We start from the raw sequence: 19,062 nt of genomic DNA on the forward strand, positions 1-19,062 counted from the left end.
TTTTGTATCAAGGTTGTGCACTCGTAAAATGATTTTATACCAATTTATATGACTTTCGGATAAATTTAGATATTTTTAGAATTTGATTTCACAAAAGTTTAAATATAAATGATAAATATACCTAATATATTTTGCGAACCTTTCATTACTTTCATAATTTGAGCTAAAATGGAACATTTGTCCTTAACATCATTTTTTTGAAATTTTGTGTATCTTATATCTGAAAGATTTAGTTCAAATATCAATTAATATCAATAAGTATGCTTATAATCATTTAAATCTTATAAAATAGTAAATGACTTCTAAATTTTTTGAAACTCCTACACAATACACAAATGTCTTCTAATATATAACAAAAATGTATTTTAATATGTAATATAAAGTTTTTAACTAGTTAAATATGTTTTGTCCTTACCAAAAATTGAAAAAGCATTTGTGCTGGCTAGTGGCATAAGCATCCGCTAGCACAAATGCATTTACGCTGGTGGATTTTAACGCGCCGATCCCGGGACCTTTTGTGCTGGCGGGTAGCAATTAGGCCCGCTAGTAACCAAAAATCAATGCGTCAGCACAAATCATTTTTGGCGTAGTGTGAAAAAACCATGATACAAAAATATTGCATTGTTAAATTCATTTAGTCAATTTACAAAACTAAAATAGAAAGATATTTTTCCTATTAATCATATTTTCAAAATTAAAATATATAAATAAATATTTAATCTATAGGAGGTAATAAGGGCATCATATCACAGTCATTTCGAAATAATGCTCTTTTGCACAATAATTAATATAGGTGGAACAATAATTGTACACCCTATTTTAAAGGAGCATTGATTGCTGATGCTAGGGCGTAGATAGCTGAAACAATGATTGTGCACCCTATTTAAGAGGGGCATTGATTAATATCATATCTAGAGGATCAAGTCATTCATTAACTTCTAAAACCAAAAGGTATTCATTAACTTCTAAAACCAAAAGGTAGTCGCTAACTGAGCTAACGTTGCTTGTGGTTGAACCTGCCCACGAAGATTCGAGTCCTCCATTCAGCACTCGTTCCTCATTTTTCTATAGTTATTTTAGGATTTTAACTGGCTCTACTCTTTCAGCGGTAGGCGACGTGCCCATCGATTGCGAAACGCGAGTGGCGACTTTATCAATCTTAAGTATCTGCCAGCTCTTGGAGATCTCATAGGGGTAGAGTTACGTGCGTGTATTCATAGGATTGACTGTGCGTGCGTTTGTGAGCGTATGCGATTGCACTGTGTTAAAAAAAGGTATTAGGAGTATCTCCAACAATATTTTTCCCTAATGACTATCATATTAAGGAAACAAGAGCTCCAGAAAATCCTCCTGTACATTTCCATTTCCCTTAGTTCACCCCAATAATGCACCTCAACCCCTAAATAAAGGGAAAGAAGGGTTTACTCTCCCAAGACCATTAGTTTTTACCGTAGCTCCATTCCTTGCCTGAGCCACTACCGCTGCCTAGGCTCCTCTCGACGCCCTCCTGCCCATCCTGCACCATTTACGTGGTGCTGCTTAGGATTGAGAGAAAGGGAGGGAGAAAGGAGTATTCGAGATCCGCTGCAGCATCCTTAGTAAGTCTGAGAGTGGAATTGGGACATCCTCCTATAACAGTTATTGAGAAGATTATTGGGGGACCGCTAAAAAATGCTTTAATGCACACCAGATCCCACGATACCAAAATTAGTAACAACCAATAAAATTTGCATATCAATTCAGGAGAGAAGGAATTGAAGGCTAGCCTGCCAACACCTCTATAAAATGGAACACATTGGCTCTCTAGTCATATGCCGATCGAACACACAAAACCACTAAGCAGTCCAACTTCCCCCAAAAAAAAACACTAAGCACTCCACATACAGCGATGTCGTCGTTCAACACGAAACTAGTCGTCTTTGGCTTCACCTTGGTCTTGCTCGTCGCGTCACATGGTGAGTTCCCTGGAGAATGCTCAGCTCAAAGTTTCTGCGAAACTCTAGTGATGCATCCAAAGAAAAATAAAAATTTGTGGTTGCAGTTGCGACAGCATCGTTCTGCGAAGAGACGACGGCGATCTCTTGCAGCTCCAGCAACGACATCTGTGAGACCACCTGTCTGAACAGGACAGGTAGTGGCCGCTACATCGGTGGCTACTGCTCCAGCGACGGCGTATGCATATGCAGGAAGACCTGCGGTGGTGGGCCGTCGTGGTCGTCGACGGCGCCGCGGGACGAGACAGCGACGGCGACGAAGTCGGGACGGCGTGGGATGAGAGTTCTCAACTGATTCAGTGGCACTGGATTGACTAGCTAGGGGCATATTGAGAAGAACAGAAACGTTTTGATCGATCGATCTGCGCGTATGCGTAGTCAATAAATTTGTAGTGAATCCATGTCAATATTATGTTTCCGGAAATCTGGTACTACTAGGACATAAGCTTTCTTTTGGTTCAAGGAAACATCTATTATCTTGATAAGAATCTTCTATGTATCTCAGTAATATGCAAAAAGAACCAATATTAACTCTCGAGTCCTACAAATTTCCATATTAATTATAGGAAAAAGACACTATCTCCCATCATTGGCTCGGTATATGGCCGGATTTTGACGCCTGCTGGTCTAACACGCATGCATACGTGCACTTCAGAAAGATTGATTCAGTTTGTTGTCCAGAAAGATTCAAGCCACTTGTTCTTCCCTCTACATCACGCCATGTCCTTACGAGCTTCAGAACAGCAACAATTGCCATCCACAACCATATCCTTGTCCGAAACCGCTATAAAATGAAATCCCCAAAATGGAGCCCACGTCAGGCCACGTCTACTATAAACAACGCCCGTTCGATCCCTGTCTTGTTTCAATCAAGCGGCCAGAACACGAGGTAGCGTAGTTCTTTTCCAGCACATTCGTGAACATGCACTACATTGCTTGCTTGAGCTGTAGTGCGGCTCGGCTCCATAAATCTCAGGACTCGGTCTTCTTTGCGATGTACACCATCAGAGATTTCTTGGCTTTCTTCATCAATACACTGCCGGAAACACTAGGTTTGCCGAGTGCTAGAATGTTTGCCGAGTGTCCCGATCTGGCACTCGGCATACCTAGCTTTGCCGAGTGCCAGATCTGGGATACTCGGCATACCCGGCTTTGCTGAGTGCCGGATCTGGGGTACTCGGTAAACGTGCTTCATAACCAGTAACACCGCTCCCTCACCCACACACACGCAGGCACCCAAACTCAACACGCACACACGCCACACCCCCGGCCTCCCGCACCCTACCGCCGTCCTCCCGTCGTCGGCCCGCGCTCACGCCCGAGCCGTCGGCCTCCCCCAGCCCCCGCCCCCAGCGCCCGGCCTCCTGGCCCCGGCACCCCCAACGCGCGGCCTCCCGGTGCTGCTGCCGGCCCCCTGCCCATAGCGCCACCCCCGGCCCCCTGCGTGACAGGTTGGAGTATGAGTCGATTTGGCCTGGTGCTTCTACTTTGCTTAATTACCTTGAGTACTTCATCCACCTGTGAGAGTAGTAGTCAATAACAAATTAATAGTATAAGCAATCTCTTGTACACAAAATGCACATGAACATATGCTGCCAGTTAAGAACCAATAGATAGTAAATGCACCTTGAGTACTTCATGCACCTGTGAAATAGCAGTAAGATAATTTGTAAGGAAGAATTACCAATTCCTTGAATTGAACAGAGGGTACTGTGTGAAGTGTGAATTGTTATATTCTCACAATTGAATTGACACTATTATGCTCCTTTGTTGCAGGAGAGGCTATTGCAAAGATCATTCCCCACCGTCCTCGACTCGTCACTTTGCAGGACAGCAAGATGAGACATCCTACACCCCTCTTTCCGGATGATGTGAAACATAGGATATTCGTATATCACGTAACCTAGCTAGGCGTCTCCCGTTCGAAAGATATACGGTTGGAAATATGCAGATCTTTGTATATCTATAACCGTTCTGTTTTGAATTGTCCACATTTTTTGGACAGCCCGAGGATGTGTAGATGGGGTTAGTTTCCATGCTCTACTCTAATCCAAGATAGAGTTTTGGCAGCATCTCCCTGTTGTTCTTCGGATACACAATCTCCCTACCAGGACGTGTATTTGGAGAATAGCGGGGAGGTGCTGCCAAAATTCTGTCTCGGAAACTAACCCCATCTACACATCCTCGGGTGGGATTAGAACCTATCTTCACCTATTAGATAGTATAGGAACCTGTAGATGCAATTGATTTTATATTACTTGTTGATATGTTAGAGGATGGATGACCGTGAGTGGATGTACACTGGCCGCTCCAGTAAGGGTTCGTTTATTGATGAATGGATTGAGAAGACCAATGCTTTCTTGGAACTAGCATTTGCAAGGGTTAAAGGAGCGCGTGCCACTTGGTGTCCTTGCAGCATTTGTGCAAACTCGCGTAGACAAACTAAGGTGGTCATAGGTAAATATCTTTGCAAGAATGGATTTACGGCAGACTATACCTGGTGGATCTACCATGGTGAATCCGATTGTGTGAGAGACGAGGTCGTGAGACAACGCATCGAGGATTATGATGCTGATGCCGGGGTTGGATACATGTTAAATGACTATCATAAAGCTCACTTCGATGAAGGACGTAGGGAGGATGAGGCAGAGGCAACCGCAAAGGCGTATTACGATATGTTGTTTGCGGCACAGCAACCCCTTCACGGGAATACTAAGGTTTCTCAACTGGATGCCATTGCATGCCTAATGGCCATAAAGTCCCAATTTAGCTGGAGTCGAGAAGCCTTCGATGTTATGCTAACAATTTTTGTTAGCCTGCTCCCGGATGGTCACATTCTGCCAAAGAGCATGTATGAGGCACGTAAACTCCTTCATGCACTAAAGATGCCATATGAGCATATACATGCTTGTCCGAACGGATGCATCTTATTCTCGGCAGATTTTGGCCTCTTTGCCGACTGTTACAGTGACACTCGACAAAAAGGCCAAAATCTGGTCCAGGATGCGAGGCTTTGCCGGGTGTCAGGGTTTGACACTCGGCAAAGCTTGGCTCTTTGCCGAGTGTTTCTACCCGATGACACTCGGGAAAGAGGCAGGCTTTGCCAAGTGTTTTGGCAACCGGCACTTGGCAAAGAAGCAGACTTTGCTGAGTGTTTTGGCAGCTGGCACTCGGCAAAGAAGCAGACTTTGCCAACCAAGTGTTTTGGCAGCCGGCACTCAGCAAAGAGGCAGGACTTTGTCGAGTGTTTTTGCCATTAGACACTTGGCAAAGTCGTCGTCACCGTCTTCTGCCCGTCGCTTACTTTTTTTGCCGAGAGTTGGTTTAACTCGGCAAAGCCTTTGTCAAGTGTTTTTGGAGCTTCGCCGAGTGCCCAAATCGGCTGTTTCCAGTAGTGGTGCATCCATCACCGTAGCCTGCTTCGTCCTGCTACTGCCGAATGCTCCGTGCCCCTGCAGCATCTTGCTGCCCAAGCACAAACTCACCTTAGGTAATGGAACGCAAGCTGATCCCAGCATGAAAAGGCTTGATACAGTACGTGCACTCATGCCTGCTGTGAGTGCACAATCATATATTGATCTATAATGAATGCCCCCTGATTTACCTTTACAAGTTTTACCTTCCTTTTTACTTATGGCCAGGCTGAAACTTCAGCCGACGACAAGCTCCAGCAGTTAGAGGGTGCCGGACATGGATGACAAGACCGTAATAATGACCTTTACGAACGAGGCGTGGGCAGCCCCGGGCTCACTCCAGGATCTCTTCCTGAGCTTCCGCCTGGGCATCAGAACGGCACCTCTGCTCAAGCACTTGATCATCATCGCTGTCGACACCAAGGCGTACAAGCAGTGCCAGCGTGCGCACTCGCTCTGCTACCACCTCCGCGTCGAAGAGGACGGTGCTGTCTACACAGCGGAGCAAGCGTACATGTCAAAGGGCTACCTCGAGATGATGTGGCGCAGGAACCGGTTCCAGGTGCAGGGTCCTTCAGCTCGGCTACAGCTTCGTCGTCACAGATATAGACATCATCTGGTTGCGGAACCAGCTGTTGCGCATCCCAATTGGTGCCGACATCGCCATGTCATGCGACCGCTACCCCGGTGATAACCCCTATGACCTCAACAAGGAAGCTAACACCGGATTCGTGTATGTCAAGGCGAGCGCCAGGATGGTGGCGTTCTACGAGAGCTGGTACGCGGCGCGGGGGTCCTACCCGGGCACCAAAGAGCAAGATGTGTTGGAGCAGGTGAAGCACGTGCTGCCGGCACAGCACGGCCTACTGGTGCAGTTTATGGATACGGCGTACCTCACCGGGTTCTGCGAGCTCAGCAAGAACTTCAACAAGGTGTGCACGCTGCACGGGAACTGCCTCCCGGGGCTGAAGATGAAGCTGGGGAAGCTAACTGAGGTCCTTGAAGAGTGGAAGCAGCTCAAGGAGAAGGCTGGGCCGCTGGAAAGCAACACACTGCGCTTACGCATTGAACGATTGCTACGGTCAAATAAACATTTACATTTTAGACAACTAGAGCCCGTTTGTTTTCCTTTTTTTAAAAGCCATGGTAAAAAAAGCTTTACCGATAAGAGACCAGTGAAACCAGAATATAGGGAAAAAAAGATATGAAGAACTCTGAAAAACCAGAATTCCAAAATCACATCCACTACGGAAACATCAAATTTGCCAAGTGTTTTTTCTTGCCGAGTGTTTTTTCTCGAACACTCGACAAACAAGCACTTTGCCGAGTGCTGAGCTAAAAACACTCGACAAAGAAAAAATACTCGGAAAAGAAGCGTCTTTGCCGAGTGTTTTTTTGACACTCGGTAAAACAATAAGTTTTTTTCTTTTTTCACCTTGAAAATTTTTCTACTCCCCACATACAACATGTGGTACTTCATGTTCAAATTTGGTATATTTTTAGATTTTTTTGCTATATTTAATTAATTAATTGTATTTCAAGGAAATTTTTGGTATAAGTCAAATTTGAACTGCAAGTGATTAAAATTATAGAATAAAATGAGTAGAAAAATGATATTCATGTTATTTAGCCAAATTTGAGACATGACCCGTGAAATGAAAAGAAATTTCGAACATTTTGTTCAGGAAACACGACCACGAACGTGTGGCCGAATGATTTTTAAATTGTAAAAAAAGCAAGCGAAGTCTGAAAATCATGAGATTTGTCATGATGTGATGATATCATACGTGGAGGTTGTGGAAAAAAATTGAGAAGGTTTCGCATATTTTGTCACATACGATGTTTACAAACCGAAGCATCTCAGAAGAAAAATAGTAGCGTTGAGAAGGATTCGATAAGAATTGGAGTCAGAGTGACGGTCGAGTTTTGTTTTGACTACAAAACTTTTTGATAGGCAATAGAGAACATACATTGTTTCATGTGAAATTTTTGTAATTTTTTTGGAACCATTAAATAATTTTAATGTATTAAGTGCAATTATAGAATTTTAATTAATATAAATTGAATTTGAACTATAACCGCATAAAATAATGAAATAATATGAGTAGAACAATCAAATATATATTGTTGAGTGAATTTGACCTATAACCGCATAATATAATCAAATAATATGAGTAGAAACTGTTATGAAAAAGAAGGAAAAATAAAAAGAAATGATTTTTTTTTTGCCGAGTGCCCAATCTGGGCACTCGCAAACAAATTTGTTGTCGAGTGCTACACTCAAGATACTCGGCAAAGAAAAAAACCCGCACCCCGCCCCTAAAATCCCACGACCGGCCGCCCCTCCACTCCTCCACTCTTCCCCTTCTCCCGGTCCGCATCCCTCCTCCCGCACCCTTCTCCTCCCGCACCCCTCCTCTCCCACACCCGCCCACTGGCGCCCCCTCCCCAGGCCCCCGCCGGCCTCTCCCTCCCTCCTCCCTTACTGGCGACCCTCCCCCTCCTCTCCCCTCTTCCCTCTCTCTGCCCCGCCCCTCTCTCTCGCGGCGGCCCCTCTCCGGCGGCGTCTCCGGCCGCCACCCCGCCCCTCTCCCCGGATCCGGTCGGATCCTCCCCGGATCCGGGGGGGACTCCGCCCCTCCACCTCGGATCCAGCTCCCTGACCGCCGGCGGCCTTCAAGCAGTCGTGCGGTGGCGAGCTGTGCTGCTGCGGCCCACGACGGAGAAAGGAGTGGGGCGAGCTTGTTCGTGTGGCGGTCGACGTCGAGGTCAGGGTGTGGTGGAGGTGGTGGTCGGCGGGTGTGGTGGTGGAGGTGGTGGTGGTGGTGGCCGGCGGGTGGTGGTGGCGGCGGCGGGCATGCCAGCGGGGAGGCAAGGCACAGCGGCCGGTGGGAAGCAAGGCACAGCGGCTGGTGGGAGGTACGGGTGCAAGGCACGGCGGAAGTGTCAACGGCAGGAGGCAAGGCACGGCGGCAATGTCGACGGCAGGAAGCAAGGCACAACAGCAGCGTCGATGGCAGGCGGTCGGGGGCCGACGTGGTGGCGGCGACCATGGCAGCGGCGTGGTGGCAGCCATGACGGCTTTTTATTTTTTCGAAAATGCTTCGCCGTGTGTTGGTTTAGCACTCGGCAATTGCCTTCGCCGAGTGCGCGAAAAGAAACACTCAGCAAAGCTGGCTTTGCCGTTGGATTTTTTGCCATGTGCTCTTTGCCGAGTGTTACACTCGGCAAAGACTTCACCAAGTATTTTTGGGACTTTGCCGAGTACCCTCCCGTAGTGATCAGGTTTAGCAATACTATGCTTTAAAAACTATTCCAATATTATGCAAAACCATAGTATTTCTTCAAAATTCCAAAAAAACTTCGTAAATGTCTAACATACTATTCGTCCATATGAAAAAAATGATGTCCTGGTATTAAAATTTGTCCCAAAAAAATTGCATTTTTGAGATTTAGGCAAAGCCCACCACACGATCCATCTCCTCATGTTCTCCTCAACCAAAAATAACTTCCTTATCCCTTCGCAATCTCCTCCTCGCGTCTTCCTCCTGCACCTCTTGACCTTCTCCCCTCAGGCTAAGGCTGGTGACGGCCGAGGATATGGCCATAGCAGGCCAATCCATGGCATAGCAGCGAGAATCGACGACCGCCGAGGTCGTATCCGCGATGGCATGGTGCATCGTCTTGGCGGCATCCATGGAAAAATTAGTGGCGCCTCGATTAGTTGGTGCAGCCGCCGCATCGAGCACGGTAGCTTATGCGTCAATGCCGACGGGCAGCTATATTCCCTCAACTCCGAGGATGAAAAAAGATGACATTTTCGACGCCTGTGTTTTGGAGGAAGGCACCGGGGATGACGGTGCCGATGCAGATTTTGAAGCTGGGGCGAACAGTGATGCGGCCTTGAAGAAGATGGAGGAGGCAGTCGTGGAGGGGATAGAAGATGTTGCTACGGGCATTGAGCTGGCCACAAACAGGGCTACCACTACACCACAGCCCCGAACCAACAATGGTCAGACTGTGGGTTGAAGTCGTACCAATGGAGGGTCCGTCGGTATAAAGTTATACCGATGGAGACCTGCAGTCGGTGTAAGTCGCGGTAAAAGTTTATACCGACGGACTATAGTCATACCGATGGACCATCCCAGACGGACAGTTCATAACCACTTTTACCCATGGATGGTTTGATGTTAACGAATGCTTTACCGACTGACCATCCAATGAGATCATTTCAATGGATAAAAAAATGAAAGGTCGTTTGATTACAGTTTAGTTTTGAAGTTCAGTACAGTGAGCACATTCATTCATAACCAAGTCAAAAAATTCAGTACAATGTAATTCTACAAAAATATTCAGTACAATGAGTGTCCATGCTAGATATAGCCATCACTTTCACATAATAAGACTAACACTATTCTTCTTAGCTGTGGCTTGCAGCTGAAAAACTTGCTACTTCCATCATGTCAACTAATTCAGCTGTGAGTAGTCTATAAACTCAAAAACAAAAAGTATGGGTCCAGGAGCAGGTAGTACCATGAGCGACCAATTCAGCCGGTACTAGCTAGCAGCGTCCTGGAAATAAAATTAACATGATATTAGTAAATTGCAGTAAAGCTTCTTGTCCCTTAATTTCAGTGTGGCAAAATGATCAAAATCCAACAATAGAGTACAACACTATCCTAAGAAGGTATTCAACCTGAACATGGTTTATTTTTTCCTCCTAACTTTTCATCTAGCCGTGGGTCCAGCACTCAGCCATGTTTCTATGAAGGTATTCAACCTGAACATGGTTTATTTTTTTCCTCCTAACTTTTCATCTAGCCGTGGGTCCAGCACTCAGACATGTTTCTATGAAGGGATTCTGATTGATTGATATTCTGTAAACTAGCAGCTATAGCTGGAAGGGTAGGGCATGCTGGTGCTGCTGCAGGACCAGCAAGCAAAGGTATATATACACAGCAGGGAACCCAACTGACCAGATTTGTAATGGAATTTTGCAACAGTTTCAGCACAATGAAATTTGCACTACCAAAAAAACGGGGAAATCAACATTTTGAGATATGGACAGCATGCAGTCAAGCTTTCTGTGAACTTATGCTTTCAGAGCAATGATCTTTGTCCGGGTTCAGTAATTTTGATTATGCAATACATAAGCACAAACTATAGTAAGTGCAAGCTAATAAATAAATCCCAAGATGCAACACATGGAGTATTGGCGGCCAACTTGAAGCTCAGTTTTATGAATGTAAATTCAGAATAAATTACCTGCAGCACCTTGAGAAGGTTTTGATGCCCTGACGCTAACCTTTAGCTGTCACAAGTATCATTAGTTAGAAAATTATGGTAGCTCATCACTGATCGAACAGACAAAGAAAAACTTAGAACACACCATGTTAAAAGAATACAAACACAAGGGCATGTTCACATGTAATTCAGATAAACAATTAGTAGCAATATGTTTATCAGCCAGTGGAAGTCAAAATGACAGAGAGATGGAAACATTGGACAGGAGACAGGAGTCTGGGCTAGGTAACCATAAAAGAAAACGAAAGGTAATCGACAATAAACTTAAGGGCAGGAGTGGTGCCAGAATGCAAACCCACTCTGTTGTTTCATATGCCAATGTCAGAACCACAACTTCAGACTACCAATCATGGCTACTATTTTGGTTAGCATACATCCACAGCATCATGTGCCAACAGCATCTTGAATACCAGAAAGGGAAAGATCGTACTGATCGCCATTGTTTCAGCAACCAAAATGAAGAGTAAAAAAGGGCACATTCAAGAGTAAATACTAAAGAAACAGAAACTAACCGTTACACACAAGCTCCTTCACCCAATAACTTCTCAGCTTCGAAGCCAGCTGCTATGGATGCTTGCAAGCTGTGCACAATCAGGTTCACCCTATAAAGAGGCAATTTCTGTGAACTTATGCTTTCAAAGCTGTGATCTTTCAGTAATTCAGATTGTGCAATTTCTCAAAGCCCAGGTGTACATCATGTTTAATCAACCAAGCTAACTTTAGAATTCTCCCAGAAGCAACACAGGCATTACAAATAAGTGGATGCTGAAAAAATAAATGTAGGTGCCCAAAAAACATGAGCAAAATAAAAGGCAAATCTGTGATCAGTTGTGCAGTTTCACCACACTGAAGCCATAGGAAAACAAAAATAGATGGTACCCACACTTACTTAAAGTTGGAAGGCAATAGTATGTATTGCTTGTAATTCTGTTTCTCCAAGAATTTGTATATTCGGTCCAATGTATCCTTTGGGTGATCCCGAATCTGATCTTGGTTAACAAGTGTTGGGTCCATGAAGCCAACATTGAAGTACGATTCTCCGCGGCACCTCTGAATTTGGATCCTACATAAAATGAAAGACAAAGTTAGTAGGGCGACACACACACAAAATAATAATCTGAGCCAAAATTAACATCTAATAAACACACACTTACAAAACCCAAGCACTGATGAGAGAGACATCAAGGGCATCTTGATGGTACACTTCATAAATATCCTTGAATTCCAACCACAATAGTTTCTCACCTTCACAAAAAAATCAATCGGTTTAACAAGAAGAGCGAACATGACCCTTTCTTGGCCAACTGCTCCATGTACCACTGATCGAATTCATAGATCTTAGTTGAGAGCTTCCATACCAATTCAAGCCTGACTAGAGGCTTGCCTAACTCAAAGGGCCATTTAGGTATAGTCTTTTCTGGAGGTGGCAGTTCGGCTCACCCTAGAATTTTAGCAAGCGAGAGACATGTGTCTTCCATAAACTTAATGACCTTGATTTGTTGATCTAAAGGCATAGCTGCTATACCTAGAGCATCTTTATCTGCTTGCTGATCTTGCTGCTCGAGCTGGGGGATAGTACGACTGGGCAACGACTCTCCTTGTTTTTTTTTCCGATAAGACTTAACCAACGAACGATCGTAGTTCAATAGTTAAGTCTTCTTGACTTCTTTTTTCATGCCAATAAAAAACTTTAATTTGGCAAGATCTACTAGCTTAGGCTCTATCTCCTTCGCTTTTCTTTCTGCAGTGATTTTTTCAAACAACTCCCTTACATATGCTTGCGGTGCCTCCTCCAATTACTCAGGAGTCATATCGCTTGCTAGCTTCTTAATAGGTTCAGACTTCTTTGTTTTCTTCCTCAGTTGTTTCGCCTTTGGTTGCTTTGGCTTGGAAGGCGGTGGTCGCGACTTCTTGAGAGGTGCTGCAGGCTCCTTGCTCGCACTAGACTTTAGTCCCGGCACTGCAGACGATGATCGGGGAGGGGTGTTTTGGTCATCATCGCTCGCACCTCTAGGATTCGATGGTGCTTGAGACGGTGATCGAGCAGGATGCGACAGTCTTAGTGGTGATGACGGTCCTGGAGGTGGATGTGCTAGAGATGATGGTCTTGAGTTCTGAGGAGATGGTGGCTGTGGGGGATCTATGGGAAGAAATGATGCCTCCTGGCTAGGGATGATAATGTAACATTTGCTCCATAGAATGATATCGTGAAGTCCATCTCCTAGTGTCCTTTCCCATCACCTTCTAGAGGTCAAGCTCTAGGCCTTCATATTGACTATCACAAATCTGCTCCACCCCAACGCTGGAGCAGCTAGGTGGAATCGCCATGCCATGGCTTGTTTGCCTAGCAAGATTGGTAAAGAACTTCCGTATGCCACCTGTACATATAGGAGAAATAAAGAAGGTCCCCTAGCTAACCAAGCGAGTTGTTCATGAATCGTGGAGTTACCCATAAGGTGTTGCCACAACCAAGAGGGAAAAGTATCCATGTGATGACATATAATCCAAGCATCGGATTTTGTTGGGTATTGGGAAAATAGAATATGTTTGTGTTCCTTGATATACGGAGCCACAATTCTTACAGAACCGTGAAGCATGCTTTATGGAACAAATTACTGTCATTGCTCAAACTTAATTTCCTTCCAAGGGTGCCCTTTCCCCGTAGCCTCCCTATCGGTGTTTTAGACCGGCAACCCACCTAGGGGGTACCCTAGGTGGTCTTTTGTGCGGTGGGTGTCGTCGAGAATCAAGTAGTCGATGATGACGCAAGGAATACGATTTAGACAAGTTCGGACCGCTAGATCACGTAATACCCTACGTTCTGTGTGTTGATTGTATTGAACTTGGATGAGTTGTCTGGAGGGGGTCCCTGCCCGCCCTTATATGATCGGGGGAGCAGGGTTACAGGGTAGAAACCTAGTCGGGTTTGTTTACAGAGTCCTACTCGGCCTAGATAGAGTAGTTTCCTTACATATTCCGACTAGTCTTCAGGAGTCCAAGTGGGCCACGCTCCTCTACCGCGTAGCCCCCGAGCCTTTGATCACGTCCGAGTATGCCCCTGACTGGAACGTACAGGGCCTACTCGTGGGCCTAGGATGTATGCTCGACAAGCCCCCGAGTACTTTGTAGTCGAGTGGAACAGTTCCGAGTATTCAAAAGTCGTTATCCGAGTAAATCTCAGTGCTTACTAGGTGGTTGTGATGCCTTCGAGTAATCGAGTACTGTCGCATGGCTCGAAGGTACTCTGTCTGTCTCTGCTTCGAGTTACCTTTGCCTTGGAGATTATATGGCGGTGCGATGACAATTGCACTCCATATGGAGTAGCCCCCGAGCCTTAGGTTGAATCGAAGAATCAGGCTGAGGGTCAATCCTGTGTTCTGGTTTTCGACTTTAGTAGTCTTTAGAAGAAACAAAACTTTATCCAACAGGTACGGTATCCACAACCCCCGAGCACTTAGGTGATTATTCGTGGTCGATGAAGTGGTCAAACCTCTTGATTTGAGTAGCGTTGGATATTATGGTGATAAATCCGGTTTATATCTGATCATTGCTTAATTGACACTTGGAATCCGAAGGTGATGGAGATATATTAGGGCGAGCCTGCTGGTGGTTAGCGTTACATTCTTTTTAGTAGATCTATTTTGTGCGCCTTTTTCCTGTTCATCTTTGAGCCACCGCCCTTTCTAGTGCCGCCGCCGCCATTGTTGCTTTCTCCTTGCCCTTGAGTGAGATCTGTCACTAATCCTTCTCTTCTTCACTTTTCCTGAGGCTGACTGATGCGCATTAAGAAGATGGGGAAGAAACCTGAGAAAACTCAAAGCCAAGCCGCAGCTGCCGATAAGGTGAGATCCAAATCAGAAAAGGGGAAAGAGCTCATGCTGCCGGCGCTGAAGTGTGGCCCCACGAATCAGACTGCGCCGCTGCCGCCTGGGATCACCTAGCAGCACTCCATGATGAGGGAACCTGCGGTCCAAACTTTAGTTGATGCTAAGATTCTTCAATCAAAGCTTCAACTCAAGTGGAGGCCTGCTTTTGGCAATGTGTGGCAGTTCGAGGAGCACCCGAAGAAGACTGTCATGCTTGCACACTTTGTCGAAAGAGGACTAGCAGTGCCCACTTCTGACTTCTTCAGAGGTATTCTCGGGTACTACAAGCTTCAGGTAGTTTACTTGAACCCCAATGGCATGCTTCATATGTCTATCTTCATACACTTGTCTGAAGTATTCCTGGGTGTCCCTCTTAGTCTTGAGCTTTTTAGAAAGTTGTTTCGCTGTAAGCCGCAGCCCAGTGCGACTAAGATGGAGGTTTTTGGAGGGGCCGGTTTTCAGCTTAGGAACTCGAATGCTTATCTCGAGTATGTTTTGCCTGACTCTCATGGCGACTAGAAAAAGAGATGGTTTTATATTGGAAACCATGATCTTGTCTTACCAGTAGTAACTGGTCACGCTCCGAAGCATGTGGAGAATTGGGTGAGCGAGCTTGAGGACACCCCTGAAATTGCTAACTTGATGACTCAGATTGCTGAGTTGAGATCGTTGGGCTTAACTGGCATTAATGTGGCCGCTAGTTTTCTTAAGCGGAGAGTTCAGGCTTTGCAGCAGCGAGCTCACTCGGGCTTGGAGTACTCGAGTTTTGATGACCCGTCACGGATGTCCTCTGAAGACATATCTGATGATGACGTGGAGGCATTGCTTGGGTAGTTTTTTAGGAACTATCAGGGGGTACCAGTGCTTCCAGGGGTTTTTCATCAGTTTGATAGTTGGTATGGGCCGGCAGAGGTATGTTCTTTGGCTTCACTTGTATATTTCGGGACGTGGCAAAATTTTCGAGTAACAATTTTTATTTGCAGTCCCGGGTTCTTTTCGGCTTCTTGCCGCAGTCTGAGAGAGGGGATATAGTCATGGCTGACTCTGATGATGAACCTTCTCATCCTCCTAAGAAACGGCGAGTAGTCTGAAAGAAAGCTGTTGTGCAGCCTGTTTCGTCGTCAAGTTTGACCCCTGAGGGGTCGCAGAGTGCCAAGGTACGTGTTCGTTGTATAAGGTAATTTTTTGAAGAATTTGTCTTTGAGCAATGCTAACATTTTTAGCTGATTGGGAAGGCCGGCGACTCGACTTTTGGTGGCGACGAGGCTAGTTCGGGTGAGGTAGTCGCTGACGCCGTTGTCAGTGTCGCGGCTGTTGAAGAGTTACCGATGGGGGTGCCGCTTGTAGACTCGGAAGCAGCCTCTGAGCCTGCAGCCCCGGCACCGTCAGTTACCGAGTTGCCAGTCCTCGGACAGGTTGTCGTGGGTGCATCTTCTGAGGTGACTGACATCGCGAAGACACCAGTGATTGCTGCTGGCGCTTTGTTATCTGATGTTATCGCCAGTGGTGAGTTTTTCTAACTATTTGGTAGTCTGAAGTTTCGTAGTCTCATCCTTGATTTTTTCGGGACTTGGTGAGAATATCGTACCTCCGACTGACCCTATGGTGCCGAGTACTCAATCGGCAGTCACTGAGAAGAAACATGTGCGATTGCCGCCACGGTCATCTCGGTGAGTTTTGGATGAATCTTTCTTTGTATCGTATTTTTGAACTTCCGAAGGACGTGTGATGACCTCGTGTTTTGATTTAGGGATGCGGAGGATACTATCCCTATGGACACAGGAATGGATTCTTGTCCACCGACTACACTCTCTGGTCCCTTAGTTGATTTGATGATGGATGACGCACTCGAGGTTGAGGACACAAGCCGTCTTGGTGCCACTATCTCTATGCTTCAAGAAGTTATCCGCTTAGTGGAGATCCCTGCGGTCCCTTCGAGTTCTAGAGGTGTGCCGTCTTCAACAACTGTTGGTGGTACTTTGGCTTTAGTTGATACGACTAAGGTTGATGAGGTTGGCGCACTGGGTATGTAGTCGGAGTACAGGTGCTCCTTTTGAAGTCGATGTATTATATCCTGTAACGATTAATGAGTTTCATTTTTTAGGTGTTGTCTTGGGTGGAGCTCCAGAGCCTCAGATTGCTAAGAATACTAAGGGTCCACTGCTCGAGCTGCCATCGGAGTCGGAGTTTCGGACAGCTATCCAGAGCTTTCAGGTGTGTGATCTTTATTGTACGTTGACTGACTGTTTTTTTGCTGATTTTGACGACTTGCTTTTGGTTGCAGGACCTCTATGACAGAGCTCAAAGAAATGCTTGGGCCCTCCAGGAGCAAAATGACACTGTACAAAGAGTAGCGCAATTGGAGCAAGAATGTAGCCATCTTACAGAATCCTTAAAAGTTCATGAGGAGGCTGCAAAGTCGTTTGCCATAGAGCGGATTGACCATGAAGTTTTGCAAGAGAAATTGGAGAATCGCTATAAATCCTTGAACAGGAAGTATCAAGGTGAGTACTCGCGATTTTTGAGTATTTTCGACTATAGTCGAGGGTTCTGATCTGTTATTTGTTGCAGAGCTCAAGAGAAAAGAGGCTGCTGTGAGTAGCCAGCTTCTTGACTGGAGGAATGCTCATGACCGGGTAGCTGACGAGGCTAACCGTCTCCGGGCATCACTGGCTGAAGCTCAGGCTGCATGTGAGCATCAGAGGGATAGAAAAAAATCAAAATGGAGTTATGCTTGCTATGGTCATGGTGGCCTGTAGAGATCATGGTAGGACCATAGGAAGGCTTCGAGGCGAGCTCCAAGAATTGACTAGTGCTGCGCATGATGTAGTTAATGCCATTGCTCCTCCTGAAGATGATGCTGAGCCTCGCTCACTAGTCGAGCGGCTGAAGACTGCTCTGGGTAAGGTTGCTGGCCTCTACAAGGCTGTTTGCAAACAAGTCCTTGCGGTGGTCAAGTCATATTACCCGAGGGCAGATTTGACAGTGACTGGGGACGATGTTGCTCGGAACTGCACATAGGATGCTTATGTGCAGTATCTCGAGGAGGCTGAGCCGATTGCTTCGAAGATGTCTGAGTTTGTATCTTTGGAAGAGCCCTAGGCTTGTATAGTCTTCGAGTTGTAACTTGTCGAGTATTTTGTTGGTTTACTCAAGACAGTCTTTGAATTTTGTTTGAAGTCTGATGAACGATCTTGTCTTGGCCAATCTTTGTGGTTGGTGGGAGCAAGTCCGAGTTTTAGCCGAGTAGTCGTATTGTCTGTTGCAGACATCAATCATTGGTGTTGCTGTTGAAAGTACTCTGACCTTTTCTGCGCTTTAAGAGGGGTGCACGGGTGAACTATACACTTTTTTTTTGCAGTTTAATGCCTTCACGTGAGTGGGGTCAGAAAGTGTCTGGCTAACTCTTATCAGTACTTTAAGGCTTGTCGTCACGAGCGGACAGTAACTCCCGAGTAGGTAGTGGTTGTGGCGCTTGGCTATAAATAGATCACCAGGACGGTCATCCAAGGCCGTGCTTCTTCGTAGCGATGGATTGCTTTCGATTGCTGTTATTTGATTGTAGAAAGCTTTCAAAGAGTGCCCTGGTGCTAGAAGATTCCTTGTAGATTAGAGCCACCTTCCCTCCACATACTCTTGCACTTGTAGGGATAGCTGCGATGCTAGAAGAATCCTCGTAGGAGGTGTTGTCACGTGCCTCATCTTGCAACTCGTGATCCAGCTAAGTCCGTGCTGGAACTCGCGAGTGATGAGTGATGAGTGCCGCGGTCTTTATCGGACTCTCTTATCAGAGGTGCAGGTGTGGCATGCAGTGTGGGACGGCTCGCCGAAGCTAGCAAGGGAGCAGTCTTGGTTCTTTTTCTCCTTTATGCTGCGCTGGGGATTCATCATTGCCGCTGTCGAGGTAGCAGCGGTGAAGGAGTTCCTGGTGTTGTTTGGGAGGAGGACCTGGATATGGCTGCGTTCTGCGCAGCTTACTTGCATACGGGCCCTTCCTTTTGATACTGCTTACACTTTGTTGTTTTATTGGTCGCCAGGCATGTGTATCCTTGTGATATAGTAAAAGCCTGAGGCTTATGTGCACACTACAAGTAGGTAGTTGCTTGTAGTCTTTGATGTGCTGTTATATTGTATTTTGAGTACCCTTACTTTGTAATGAGTAATCATGTGTAACTTCAGAAATTGTCCCGTTTAAAGCAATCTTGAGTTTACTTGATCATTGCGTCGGTCATGCTTGAGTAAAGAGTGACTAGAAACTGCTTGTCTTCTGAAGTTCGGAACTCGTACTGGAGCTTCAGTGCCTATGGGTACTTTCTGTGGGTTGTCGATGAATCAGAGGCTTGATGAGATCAAGTCGTGGACCTCGTGGTTGGAGAGCTCGAGTAGCGGTCAATAGCTCATAGTAACTTGTAGGTGTCAAGTTGAAGCGCTGGAGCTTGTCAGGCCCTGAGTGGCTGAGAATAGGGGTTTGTTTGAAAAGCTTAG

General features: G+C 45.9%; 1 protein-coding gene across 1 annotated transcript; it reads left to right on the forward strand.

The window, feature by feature from the left end:
- The first annotated feature begins 4,270 nt into the window (after nt 1–4,270).
- LOC140220257 (uncharacterized) lies at nt 4,271–5,672 on the forward strand. Its single transcript, XM_072290272.1, has 2 exons — nt 4,271–5,022; nt 5,636–5,672. Exons 1-2 carry the CDS (start codon nt 4,271–4,273, stop codon nt 5,670–5,672), a joined length of 789 nt encoding a protein of 262 aa, XP_072146373.1.
- Nucleotides 5,673–19,062: the final 13,390 nt, after the last annotated feature.

Source organism: Setaria viridis, chromosome 8 (genome assembly GCF_005286985.2).
Source record: "Setaria viridis chromosome 8, Setaria_viridis_v4.0, whole genome shotgun sequence".
NCBI classification, from domain to species: domain Eukaryota; kingdom Viridiplantae; phylum Streptophyta; class Magnoliopsida; order Poales; family Poaceae; genus Setaria; species Setaria viridis.

What these genes read in the sequence shown, in the direction of transcription:
- LOC140220257 (XM_072290272.1), top strand. Translation starts at nt 4,271, where the DNA reads ATGGATGACCGTGAGTGGATGTACACTGGCCGCTCCAGTAAGGGTTCG. An exon ending in AGGCTTTGCCGGGTGTCAGG is followed by an intron (nt 5,023 to 5,635) that starts GTTTGACACTCG and finishes ACTTATGGCCAG; the next exon opens with GCTGAAACTTCAGCCGACGA.